General features: G+C 44.9%; 1 protein-coding gene across 1 annotated transcript in view; it reads left to right on the forward strand.

Moving 5' to 3' along the window:
- Nucleotides 1-12,923, forward strand: part of pknox2 (pbx/knotted 1 homeobox 2) — a 40,864-nt gene extending 27,941 nt beyond the window's left edge. Inside the window, exons 12-17 of the mRNA XM_023835161.2 lie at nt 6,884-7,020; nt 7,570-7,761; nt 9,129-9,271; nt 9,689-9,903; nt 10,424-11,169; nt 11,732-12,923. Coding sequence (XP_023690929.2) covers nt 6,884-7,020; nt 7,570-7,761; nt 9,129-9,271; nt 9,689-9,903; nt 10,424-11,169; nt 11,732-11,793 — 1,495 coding nt within the window. The 3' untranslated portion in view covers nt 11,794-12,923. The remainder of the gene's footprint in view (nt 1-6,883; nt 7,021-7,569; nt 7,762-9,128; nt 9,272-9,688; nt 9,904-10,423; nt 11,170-11,731) is intronic.
- Nucleotides 12,924-14,147: the final 1,224 nt, after the last annotated feature.

Raw genomic sequence — 14,147 nt, forward strand, 5'->3', positions numbered from 1 at the left:
CTTTTCTTTGAAATCTGTCGTCATATCAGTTTGTTCTATTGCCAAAATAACAGCTTCATAACAACATCAGAACCAAACCATCACAGAACCTTCACAATAATCAATCACTTTTTTTTTTTTTTTAACAGTCAACAGATTTCAATTAATCTTTCAGGAGGTCTAACAGTGCGTTTCGGTCTGCAATACTGCCCAGGTGAAGCAGCAACTTCTTTTGTCAAATCAGAGTTAGTGTGATCCACAGGACCTTTGTCAACTTGTTGACTTGCGAATATGTCGGACACATCTTGTTCATCTGATCGCGACTCTGTTTCTTGAACAGTGACTAGTGGTCTTAAGTCCCCCCTGTTCCTCCTTAGAATTGCACCATTCTCCGTCTGAATCTCGTACGAGCGTGGTAGGACTTCTCTTTCAACACAACCTTGTCGCGTCCATGTTCCTGTTGCATGGTTCAGGATTCGAACTCTATCCCCAGGCTTGAGTTTTCGCAGGATCTTTGCTTTCTTGTCATAGTTTTCTTTTTGTTTGTCTTTAAGTTGTTGTTTTTCTTGTTTGACTTTGTTCGCCCCAGCAGGTATCAACAAGTCCTGATGGATGGGTAAGTTACTGCGTATCCTTCGACCCATCAGCATTTGGGCTGGGGACAGCCCATTTTGAAGAGGAGCACTCCTGTAAATCATTAGACTCTTGTGGAAGTCTGTCTTTCCATCGTGACTCTTCTTCATGAGAGCCTTCAGAATCTTGACAGAACTCTCTGCTAGCCCATTGGACCTAGGGTAGTTTGGGCTTGATGTGGTGTGTTGAAATCCCCACTCTGTAGCGAAGACATCAAACTCCTTACTACAAAACTGTGGCCCATTATCCGAAAACACTTCACAGGGAACCCCATGTCTTGCGAAGACTGCCTTCAGAAAAGCAATAACAGCTTGGCTGGATGTCACCTGAAGTGTTGCAACCTCTGGATAATTTGAGAAATAATCAGTCACTACAATGTGGCTCTTGCCATTGCAGTCAAACAGGTCTACCCCCACCTTTTGGTATGGATAGTCGGGCACTGTATGAGGCATGAGTGGCTCCGCTTGTTGCCTGGGTCTGTATGTGAGGCATATCTCACATGAAGCTGTAAGCTGACTGATGTCATGATTTATCCTTGGCCAATACATTACCTCACGGGCCCTGCGCTTACATTTCTCCTCCCCTAGATGCCCCTCGTGGACCTTGTGCAGCATCGCCTTGCGCATCGACACTGGGACAACAAGCTTGTTGCCCTTGAAGATGTTGCCATTCACTACTGAAAGCTCTGCTCTGCATGACCAGTAATCTAGAATTTGCTTTGGACAGTCACTTTTCTTTTCTGGCCAGCCTTCTAGTATGGCCTCTTTAAGTTGTGTCATCGTTCCATCCATATCTGTGGCCTTTCTGATTTGTTCTGTTTTCTCTGAGGACACGGGAAGAGAGGTTACAATCATGTCAACATACGCTTGTATGTCCGCATCCTTCTCACTTATAAGGCGTTCATGCTTGTCTACAGCCCGAGAGAGTGTATCAGCCGCGAACATGAACTTTCCCGGTGTATAGACCATGTTGACGTCGTATTTCTGGAGTCTGATGAGCATTCGTTGAATTCTCATGGGACAGTCATTTAAAGCCTTAGACATTATGGACACCAGTGGCTTATGGTCTGTTTCCACTTCAAAGGACTGTCCATAGACATACTGGTGGAACCTTTCACAGGCATACGTACAAGCCAAAAGTTCCTTCTCAATTTGTGCATAGTTGGTTTCTGCACTCGTCAAGGCCCTTGATGCATAGGCTACCGGCTGCCAGCTCTCAGCATGTTGCTGCAAAAGCACAGCACCTAGGCCATATCCTGAGGCATCCGCTGAGATCCGTGTGCTCTTGTGCGGGTCATAATATCTGAGCACTGGCTCCTCTGTAATGATGCGCTTCAATTTTTGAAAGCACATCTCCTGCTCATGAGCCCACATCCATTCATTCCTTTGCTCTAGGAGACATCTGAGTGGAGCTGAATGCGTCGACAGCCGGGGAATGAATTTGGCCAGGTACGTGACCATTCCAAGGAATCTCCTAACTTCCTCTTTATTTTCAGGCCGTTCCATGTTGACTATTGCTGAAATTTTTCTTGGATCTGGCCTGACCCCTTCCTCAGACAAAACATCTCCCACGAAAGTTAAGCTCTTAACTGCAAACTCACACTTCTCCTGGTTCAGTTTTAGATTCGACTGTCTTATTAGCTCCAGGACCTGCCTCAGTCTTGCATCATGCTCCTGGCGGTCGGAACCCCACACAATTATGTCATCCATCATCGTCCCTACCCCTGGTAAGTGTTCAAAGATCATGTGGATTGTTTTGTGGTATACTTCAGGTGCTGATAGAACACCATAAGGTAGACGGAGAAAACGATATCTGCCCTCTGGCGTATTGAAGGTACACAGTTTAGAACTAGCTTCATCAAGTTTCAATTGCCAGAAGCCAGACGACGCATCAAGCTTACTGAACCACTTTGCTCCAGCAAACTGGGACATGATCTCTTCTCGGGTTGGCAATTTAAAATGTTCACGTTTTATGGCCCTGTTAAGATCTCTTGGATCAAGACATATTCTCAAAGAACCATTCTTCTTGAGCACAATGACTAATGAACTCACCCAGTCTGTTGGTTCATCGATTCTCTTGATGACATCCATCTTCTCCATGCGAGCTAATTCCTCTTTGAGTTTTTCTCGCAATGCAAATGGAACTTTTCTGCATGCGTGCACCACAGGAGTCACAGCGTCATCTGTATTTATTCTGTGTTCCCCAGGCAGACATCCGAGTCCTTCAAAAACATCCTTGTACTCCTCCATGAATAAAGTTTCATTTGGTTTGCTTTGTGATGTCACTACAAACACTCTCCTCACTAAGTCCAGTTTTTCACAAGTGCTCAGTCCCAGAATTGGCTGAACGCTCTTTTCCACAATCAGCATTTGTGTCTTTAACAGCTGTCCCTTATGTTTCAGAGTCACCAGGCAGATTCCTTTAACAGGGACATCCTCACCTGTGTATCCTGTGACTTTTAGTTTTGTTAAGTGAATTTTGTTTTTAACTTTGAGGGTTCTGTAGTCATCTAAAGACAACAGATTAACTTGTGCACCTGTATCTAATTTGAATGGAATTATTGTCTCATTTATCGTCAGTGGCACGATCCATTCATCTTTTCCTGTCATGTTTGTTTGAACAGAATCTACAAAGAATTCCTCTGGCTGTTCTTCAACCATATGTACTTTTTTCTTTGCAACACCAGTTTTACAACACTTTGCAAAATGATTATTCTTCCCGCAACGATTGCAAGTTTTTCTATAAGCCGGACAAGATCGTGGTATATGTATTCCTCCACATCTGCCACACTTGCTTTTTGTGGTTTTCTCGCCCTGCTGTCTTTGTTTTGCAGGTTGTTTTGTATGCTGCTCCTCCCTTGTGACTGCATGTGCTGTAGCAGTATCCCTATGCAGTTCTTTGGCTTGTGCATGAGTTATTTCAGCAGCTCTACACATGTGGACAGCTTTCTCTAATGTCAACGCTGGTTCACGGAGCAGTCTTTCCCTGAGACCATTATCAGGAATCCCACAGACTATTCTGTCTCTCACTAGTGAATCCCTTAAATCTCCGAAGTCACAAGTCTTACTCAGTGTGTGCAGTTCAGCAAGGTATTGGTCAAAAGCCATCCCTTGTTTCTGATCAGCAGAGAAAAATTTGTATCTCTCAAATGTGACATTCTTGCTTGGCACAAAGTATTCTTCAAACTTTGTCAAGAGAGCAGTAAGTGTTAAATTTGCCTCGTCAAGTTGAAAACTATTATATATTTCCAGTGCATCCTCACCTATCACATGCAGAAAGATTGAGGCTTTCAACTTCTCATCATTTCCACCCACACCACTGGCAGCAAGATAAATGGTGAATCTCTGCTTGAAACGTTTCCAATTATCAGCAAGATTACCGACGAGCTGCATCGGCGATGGTGGATTCAACTTCTCCATGACGGGAAAACACTCAGAGTTAATAAACTTACTTTATTTCAACGATGTCTTGTCGTCCTGCCCTCGAAGACATTTTTAGTGCCTCTTTCCAACACTCGGCTCGTGGGCGCCCGTTGCTCGTGCGCTCCTCCCTCGGCCGCTCTCCGTGCAGGTATCGCTCACCGTGGGTCTCGTCTCACTGGCGTTTCAATCACACTCTCTCCGGTGTCCGCCAGTCCCTATTTCTGACACCATGTTACGTTAATAATGCCACGGGACAACGACTTGCTTTAGAATCCCTTTATATTCTTAGTGCGCACACACATTGCACTTTTCTATAAATTCCCCCGGGTGCACCCCCGAGAGCTGTCCGGTTCACAACACATTACCGGAACCATTGTTGCTATAAGACATAACATCACAGGCATAATAAAATGAACAGTGTTTACACAGTTCATGGAAAAAATATGAAGAAGTGTTTAAGCACAGAACATAAGGAAAGTGAACATTTTTGAGAGAAATTGCAACCAGGTCCTGGGAAAACAAACACTTGTAATGTATATTTCTAAATGGTAATCGAGTAGCATTTGAGTATGGAACTGTGATCTGTACAGCCTTAGCAGACATGGATCCTAGGGAAAACAACAGGTGAGGATACGGCAGGTATTTCAGAAACCCGCAGTAGTGGGCACAGCTAACCAAAAGGTTAGCTTCGATAATCACTAATCAGCTTACTCCAAAGTTTAATTTGTTAAGGTAAACCGATAAACCACAAACTGTTATTATATGAATTTAGTCTTTTTGGTTTTTGGCTCAGAAACCTTTAAAAACATAACAAGAGATTTTAACCTGTTTTACACTGAAGAAGGGATATTTAGGATTTACCCAATTAGACATTGTTGGATTCTGTAGAGTCTCTGGAATAATTCTGCTTTGAATTTTTCTTTCTATGAAATTCTGTTTGTGAGATATAAGCGTTTTTGTCAGAGAAGCCCTATTTTGCAGCTCATGCTGACATTTTGCCCTCAGTGAAGCTGCTTGGGGACTTGTGGACAAACATGGCACCGTTTACCTGGAAGTAAGTATGAGGGTCTCAGCACTTTATTGGTCTATAGCTCTGTCAATCAGAACCCGGAAAATACAACATCCTATATCACGAATCAGGATTTCTTGCTTATCTAGATAACTTGTCAGATTTAAGATGGTCTGGGCTAAATGTAAGTGAACAAAGATAAAGTCCATTTAAACTGGGTACCTTAAATCCAACAAGTTATCCAGCTATTCTCTGCTTTATTCAGGATACCCCAGTTTAAATGGACTTTATCTTCATTGACTTACATTTAGCAAAGATGACATTAAATTCAACACGTTATCGACCAATCATGTCTTGTGTTTTCACGTTGACATCTAACAGTGTGTCCGACTATTGCAGACCGGGACAAATGTGTATAATTGTAGGATTCACATACATTTTTGACCGTTAAACTTTGTTCACTTTACCTACAAAAAATGTTAGTGGATTTACAGTTAGCAGAAGTAAGTTTATCGGAAGCTAATTGGTCTGCTAACAGTTTTCAAAGTTAGCAGGAACGCTAATCCACTAACAAAAAAGTAAGCTTTGCTAATTAGCGGTTAGCAGATTAACAGAACCATGCCCACCACTGGAAACATGTTTGAAATTATTTGGAAGTAAACAGAGCTTGTAGTAAAGCCATACTAGGGTCAGACACTACTAGTGTGTTTCTGAAAAACAAAGAGATGTCAATGATACCATTGATTTTCTGCTACAGAGGACACGAACTTGGCCTTGATACAGTTGATCAAGATAAAAGGGCTAACTAAACAATTAAAATAATAAAGTGAGAACATATAGATGGGATGACTTAATGCCGTTCTGTTCTGACCAATGGGTGGCAGCACTTTGTTGACTGATGTGTTATACATGCTTACATGTCACTGATGGAGTATCTTAACTGGCGTGTGATAGGAACAGAGCCTGAAAGTGTTCTGAAGGTGTCGGGATAACATGAGCCTCAGGTAGTCACTGAGGTGTCACTGCCGTTCATGCCAAATTCTGCCACTGCCTCTTATGGGTATCTGGCTTTTAGTTATATGCACAAGTTTGCTGGGAGCCATTTTATTTTAATAGTGACTTGTTCACTTTTAACTAGTCTTCTTTTTGTGATTTCTCACTTGCTGGTTTTCAACAAGGACAATTTAATACTGCATTTCTGCATAATTCTGCGATTCTGCATATAATGGGATAGTATGATCCAAAGAGAATACTGTAACTGTGGGAATGCCCACGTGCATGTACTGTAGAGGAATATCAAAATATATTTTATAGTTTCACTTTTGGTAAAGGGAGAAACATTATCCTACAAGTGCGCAATTCTTGATATAACAGTGTAGCTAAAATAGAGTGTTTCATACTGCTGAGTGAAAACAGGAAACTGACAATTTGCCTAGTTTTAATGCTCCAGAATTGTCCAACCAAATCCTCTTTTTTGCCATGGGTCAGTGTGGGCGGGGCCTAGATTTCAGGTTGCTGTAAGGATCAGGTCCTGGGGTCCTGGGGGTCCGGCTGGAGCAAGGAACCCATCTCCACTGCGCGGCAGGACTGCCCAGCACTGCAGCCACAGCTGGCTATACATAGAGGGTAATGAGAAGGGCGGAAAAAGCCACAAGGCCGGGCTGTGTTTGAAGTGGGCGGGGTCCACACAGCCGCCGTGTGGCCCGGGGCAGGGTGGGGGCGACTTGGGCGAGCCACGATGCCACCCCAGCCCATCCCAGCCTCGTCCCTGCAGGTCCTGCTTGTGGCCATATGGGCCCAGGCGGGGCAGAAGCCCCTTTAATTACCCCGAGTGAGCCAGCCCAGTACAGGCTCTCCGTTCCCCAGAGTACTTAAAGCCCCCACCAGCGCCAATCCTGCTCCTTAGAGCATCACCGTGTTGCCACTGGATTGACTGGTTGTCTACTGGTTTTGTTGGCGGAGGCAGGATTACCAAAGGTACAGTGGGGGCTGTTCTGCATGACTGGAAACAAGTCTACAGTGCTCGGGTTCGAACTGGTTAGATTTTAAGCATGATTGGCATTTTTTCTGTGTAATTATGAATAGGGTTTTTGACATTATAAAATGATTTTATATGGTAAAAACGTAAAATCTCAAAAAAACAATGCAGATTAAAGTATTTAGAAAAGTGCTCCAGTACTGTTTTCACTCGTACCTGTGTATTCCGTGGAAGCTCAGCCTAGCTGCATTTACGCCTAGCTGCATTTACGCCTAGCTGCATTTACGCCTAGCTGACTCCGTGACAGCATATGTCTGTAATGTTTTATCTGCCTCACTTGTATGCTGCTTTGTACAAAAATGTCTGCTAAATAAAATAAGTGTGATAAATCGTCAGGAGCTCAGGTTGATCTAATTTGCTGTTTATTACCTGCATTCACAGCAGTTGAGTTTAAGTCTCCTCTGCATGTGTTGCTCCCTCTTCCGTAAAGGATGAAGAATACATACACACGCCTCAATCGCCGGCTTTTAATCTCTGTCGCTCCTCAGCCAGGAGGATGTCCATCGCCAAGGCGGCCACCCAGGCCATGCTGTCGGACGCCCTGCTCCGAGACGAGCCGGGGGACAGCCGCATTCGGAGCCTGGAGCTCGAGCTGCCCCTGGACCGCTTCATCAAGTTTGTCTCCGTGGGGCTGCCCCTCCTGCTGGTGTCCGTGGCTTTTGCCAGGGAGATCTCTATCGGTCAGCTACCGCTTTCTATTTACGGCCCCTGATTGGTCTTATAGAGTCATGCTAAGGGTTTCTGAAGGGTACAGTTTTGGATTCCGTGTGGTTTTGTTGTGACTTCTGGACACGGCTGACAGTTTGTCCACAAACCACTTGTGAAGCAGCACTTCACTGCAGGTGGAAACAGCAATGTGATGGCCCCTTTAAACAGCAATGTGATGGCCCCTTTAAACAGCAATGTGATGGCTCCTTTAAACAGCAATGTGATGGCTCCTTTAAACAGCAATGTGATGGCCCCTTTAAACAGCAATGTGATGGCCCCTTTAAACAGCAATGTGATGGCCCCTTTAAACAGCAATGTGATGGCCCCTTTAAACAGCAAGTGTGAGGCCAGATAAACGAGGACGCTGTTCCTTACAGAGGTGCCCCTAGGGCTCGTCTTCATTCTGTGATGTTTCGTTTGGTGTTTAACTGAGCTCTGGATAATCTCATTAATAGCTGGAAAATGTCAGTTACTGTAAATGCTTTGGCCTTAAATAGTGAAAAAATGCTTCATTTGTCCTTACACTGAGGACATGAATGAGCAAAAATGTAAAAGCACAAGTACTAAAGTAAATTCACTGCTCAGTACTCAATGTGACGCAAAACTAATGCTGATTAGAGTTTGCATCAAATGCACCAGAAGCAGAGGGCAGGCTTTTCTCCTCCCGTTTCTGTATCTCTATAACTAGGAAGGCTGAACATTCAGGCCTCTCCTAAAGTGCTCTTTAATGGCTAGTGGCCGTGGAGACTCCACATGTACTGTAAGTAAATTGCGGTCCCTTTGTAATTCTTGGAAAGTGCGGTTACTGTTTAAGTTGCCCTGTAAAAATAGGACTCACATTAGGATGTGAGGCTTTTCCACCACACTAGAGGGCACAGCCCAGTCCGCCCAGTCCGCCCAGCCATGGAGAGATGCAGCTGGATGAGAGGAACCACGCCTTCTGCGGTTTCTTCATGCACATGGTGTACAGTGGGCTGTACAGCCCAAAAAAGAACCAAGGACAAAGCTTTCAGGAAAACATCTCTTTGTAACCTTGAAAAAAACTCTGCAGACTGAAATAGGTGCAAAATAAACAAGGAAACTCACAGACCTTCCATGTAGACATTAAAGTAAAATGGGTTTCTCAGCCCAGTCCACAGGGACCGCCAAAGAGTCCACATTTTCCTTCCCAGCTCCCAATGCACCTGTAACAAGTATTATGTATTCTTGATTCACTAGGAACTAGGAGGGAGCAAAACTGTGGACTGTTTGAGGATCCCCAAGGACTGGATTGTGCAGCACTGGTTTAGTAGAGTTGTCATCATGCTCATTGGATGCTCTATTTCTTGGTCTGTCATAGGCCAACAGATCAGCTGCTTCCCTCCAAGCAATTTCTCGGCCAAACAGGCGAGTTACGTGGACACCTACTGCTGGGATACTCTGATGCACCACGAATTCGACGCCAACGGAAACTTCGAAGAGCGTTCCCTCTGGGTGCACAAAGTATGGATATAACTCCCTCTCTAATCCAGCCATGTTGTCTACACTTCATTTACTTGCAATAATTACTTTCCTAATTAAAGTAAACTTTTGGTTATTATGTGTTACAAATCAAGCTAGCCAGCTTGTTTCCATTTAAGATCCAGAACTTGGGATTTTTGCAGATGATTTTTGTGTTTGTCTAGACCCGAAGGCACCAGTTTGAAAGAATTTGAGCATGGTAATGAAAAGTATAAACTGAAAAGTAATACTTTGCAGAGTAAATGTGACAAAAAAACATGTCATTTCAAATCGGACTGCTTCCAAACAGGGATGGTTCAGATTATCCCGTTCTGCCGACTTTAGCAGGGTAATTGTACGTTGTACTGCACGCCCTGCTCCTGTCCTCGCTGAGAGCTGCCCCCCATCCCCCCGGTCCAGATGTTCCCGTACTCCCTGCTGGCCATGGCCGTGCTCATGTACCTGCCCGCCCTCATCTGGCGATTCCTGGTGGCCCCCTACCTCGGTGCCGACCTGCTGTTCGTCATCGAAGAGCTGGACAAGTCCTACAACCGATCAGTGCGGCTGGCCCAGAGCATCCTGGACCTCCGGCACAGTGCCCCCAGCCAGACGGAGTTTCAGGCAGAGTTACAAATGTGAGATCTGGGGGGGGGTGTCCTGGGGAGGAAGGGCATGTCCGTTTCTGAGACCTTTGTTGTTAAATTAGACTTTAAAGACTATTTAAGTACTGACCCAAGGGTGCAGCAGCCTGGTTCCTACAGGGATCTCGCTTCAGGCTTTTGTGTCCTTAACCACCATGCAATATTCTTGCCTCACTACAAGCACTTTCCCCTGGGGATCTCACACCTCATTCATTATCAATCAGGAATGCAAGTTCTGTCAAACATTAACATTCCTCTCATCTGCCCATAAAAAATTACAAGCGTAATAACGTCTTATGAAATATAAGTCGTGCGAGATACTGCGGATCAAAACCAACTCAGTAAAACTTAACCGCTTAAAACACTGCAAATGGTCAAAACCAAAAGTATAAGTAAAATTCAAAATGACTGAATGAAAGGGTTTCAATCACCATCAAGGAAGCACTCCAGGTAGCCAGTATAAGAACTCAACTTGTCAATATGTGGAAAATAAAAATACTCTTTCATTTGACAGAGCGAAGCGGAAACGCTACTTTGAGTACCCCCTGCTGGAGAGATACATGCAGTGCAAGCAGCGCTCCTACTTCCTGGTCAGCATGCTCTTCCTGCGTGGCTTCTTGCTGCTCCTCTTCATGTCGGCCTCCTGCCTCTACCTGGTCTACTTCCACTTGTCGGCGTTGCTCCAGGACGAGTTCAGCTGCTTGGTGCGAACGGGCCTCCTGCGTGATCAGCCCTGGGTTCCCGAGCTGATTCAGTGCAAGATGATGGGTCTGCTGGTCTTCCAAATCATCAGCATTGCCAACGGCGCCGTCTACGTCCTTCTCGCTCCGATTGTCATCTTCAGCCTACTTCGCCTCTTCTGCTGGGACACCACTTTCCTGACCCTCTATGAGGTGCTGCCCGCCCTGGGCCTCATCAGCGACCGCAAACTGGGCTGCCCGCTCAACGACCTCAACGTCATCCTCCTCTTCCTGCGCGCCAACGTCACCCACTTACGCTCCTATGGCCGCTTGAGGGCCGTGTGCTCTCTGGCGCCCCCACAAGTACAGAGGCCCATGGGCAGGCACCATGCCATGATGAGCGAGGAAGAGGCAGAGGAGGCCCTGGAAGCTCTGGAGGAGATGGAAGAGGAAGCTCGGGAGGCCAGGGAGGAGAGAAAGCACAACCTGGTGGATATCATGACCATACTGGGAGGAGCTCGAGGAAACGTCATGAACTGCAAGGAACAGAGACCTCTGGTAGAGGAACATTTGAGTCTTGGTACCGTAACCCTCATCTATGTGCTGAAACGCATTATCCTATTGGGAATTTTTATTTTCATTATATGGGATGTTCAAAAAATTATCAAATGACAACATGCCGCATAATTCATTAATATGGCACACATGTGCAGCTCAGAACATCTGTATGTTCAGGTAAACCTTTCTCCCTTCAACCTGACTATCCAGAAGGAGTATTTTCAGAGTTTCTCAGCTGTGTAGCTACTCTCAAAGCTAAACCACATACACTCATGACCTGCAAATTCCAAAGGTTTTTATTCAGAACGCTTTGCGTCATTTAAGAATGAAAAAACAGTCTGTTCCCATGCTTGGTAACATCCAGGAATAGGTTTACAACTGCCATCTGGAAGTTTATTTTTATGTAAATATTAAGATGTACATTCCTTTTTGTACAAGTTTATCTTGATGGCAGGTGAGGGAGAGGGGAGATAAGGTGGAAGTAACAATTATTTAGAAACAAACAAAATATAGATGTAGTCAACTGTCCTGCACTGTAAAACTGACCCCTCACACCCCTAACTGCCCTCTCTGTCTCTTCACAGAGCCCTCTAACCACCAGGGGTACCATGAATTGAAGGAGACTCCGTCACATAGTTATACCTAAACCTTCCACCAGCGGACTGAACCATCAGTTGGGAGGCAGGAGGGGGGGCTCACACTTATAAGGTAGAAATGCTTCACAGGGGTCATGGCTATAGAGGTGGGGTATATTACAGGGTATGAATAGCATCCCCACCCCCCAATTAAAGCCTTATGAGAGTTCTCGCCGTTTGATTTTAAGCCTGTGTGGGCACCCCATTCCTGCTCGATCCCCTCTCCCTCCCTTTGAAAGACTGACTCGTTTTGTTTGCCTGTGTAATTATGCTAAATAAAGATATGTAAACCTCTTCCACTCACAGTGTTTAAACTATAGGAGGGAATCTTCCAGTCTGGAGGCCATCGCCTTCGTCATTTCATAGTCAAAGACTGGACGGGATTAACAGCTGAGCAGACAAAACACACAGTAGAGAAATCCCTGTAATTTAAATATCTTCCTTTTCTGCGATTACTTTACGACTCCTTGAAACATAGAGACCAGAGTGCAAATCCATGACTGCTGCTTTCGGATACGTCTGTCTTCGATTCGGTTCCCATCTCACACCGCGTTATGATACAGAGCCAGCGGACTTTTGCAAAAATATACAAAGGGCACAGTTGGAGAAGATTAACTCATGTGATTTAGGTCACCTCTCTTTGCACTGGTGTGGTGGTCCTGGCATGATTCACATTCCATCTCTCAAGAGGTGATGGTTTGAGCTTAGTCGAATAATTTATTTACATGTCACAGGTCAATACCCCTGTTACCATGCTTATGATAAGTGACTGGAACATTACAGACAATGTTATATGGACAATATGTTACCTCATTTCAGTACAGGTGACGTGCACCTCACACATGCAAATGGAAACGATTTGAGTCTCCAATCAACGAAGTTACGGTAGCTACCAAGGGAACAAGAAGGATTCATGGTACTCATGACTCTCAACCTCTAATACAAAACCTGCCTGATTTGTGATGTACTCAGTTGTAAATGTGTTTTCAACAGCAAAATGGGTAAATTTGATCCGTCACATTTTCTTCCACACTTTTTCCCCCAATGTACATTACAGATTTGAACCTCTACACTCTTGTAATCAAGGTGAGAAGAATGTATAAAGGATGACAATCTTCAATTAAAGCTGATTTTCCATTTGCGAATGTCCCTGGTTAATTTTAGCATGCAATGTATCTGACATCCGGGGCTGTTAAAAACACTTAAAAATATATCAGCAATAAATGGGCAGCAAGAACTCAGATCTAATCTGTAATATCCTGACTGCACTTAGTTCTTGAAGGTGATCGACAGTGGGCAATATTTCTGCTAGTAAGGCAACACTGTATATAAAATCACTGAGAGCTTTCAAGAGACTTAGTGGAGTGCCATGGTGAACCAAGAGTTATGAGCCACTCATATATATATAACAGAAATGCTGAGGCTTAAATATTTAAAATGCTTAATGCGGACAGTTAATGGTGCCTTCGTGAAAACGTGTTTACATGTCAACCTTCTACTCCTTTAGAAGGAAAATGTGTCTTTCAGTTTTGTCCGCCATTGACTAGCTGTCTGGGTCGGCGCCCATCTGACTCTGCCCTGCTCCTCCGAGTTTGGCCAGCAGGTGTCGCTGGCTATCCTGTCCTCCTCCCTGTCTCTTGCCTTTCAGCCCCAGTGTGTGGCAATGTCAAGTAGGAGGTGCAATGTGTGAGGGGTTTATAACTTATCACCTGATACCCCAACCCTAACATAAACCCCTCCTACTTGACATTGGCCCCCCCACTCAACACTCGGCTCACAGCTGCAGTGATACATACTTGTCTGTTTTTCCTAGTGTTTATTAGTCCTTTGCTTCCCTGTTTTGGTTTATCCTACTTACTTGTGTCTGGTTTAATTCTGTTTTGCTTGTGTTACACCTGCCCCTTGTTAGTCATTGTGTTCGGTGTATTTAAGTGCCTGACTTTGCAATTTGCTTCGGTCAGTCCTTGAGTTATGTTACTGTGTGTTGGAAGTCCTGTTCCTTAGTCTCATCCCTTTTGTTAATAAACCCCTCTGTTTCGGAACAGCAAGTGGATTGTCGCCTTTTTTCCCCGCCATGCTGCACCGTAACACTAGCTGCCGTCATGTTCTCTCTCCCAGCACAATCAGTAACGTGGTATAAAGAGTCATTTTGCTTTACTGCTGCCACATCCCAGTTTACACACGCACGCACGCACGCGCACGCACACACACACACGCACGCGCACACACACACGCACGCACGCACACACATGGCCAGCATAGGCTGGCGCCCTCTCATTTACAGCTGACATTTGCTCCTTTTTGTCTGCATCCACCCAGGGAGTCAGTGGCCACCCACTAATAGGCTGAGGTCGGAGATACCAAA

This window comes from Paramormyrops kingsleyae, chromosome 6, assembly GCF_048594095.1.
Source record: "Paramormyrops kingsleyae isolate MSU_618 chromosome 6, PKINGS_0.4, whole genome shotgun sequence".
Classification (NCBI taxonomy): Eukaryota; Metazoa; Chordata; class Actinopteri; order Osteoglossiformes; family Mormyridae; genus Paramormyrops; species Paramormyrops kingsleyae.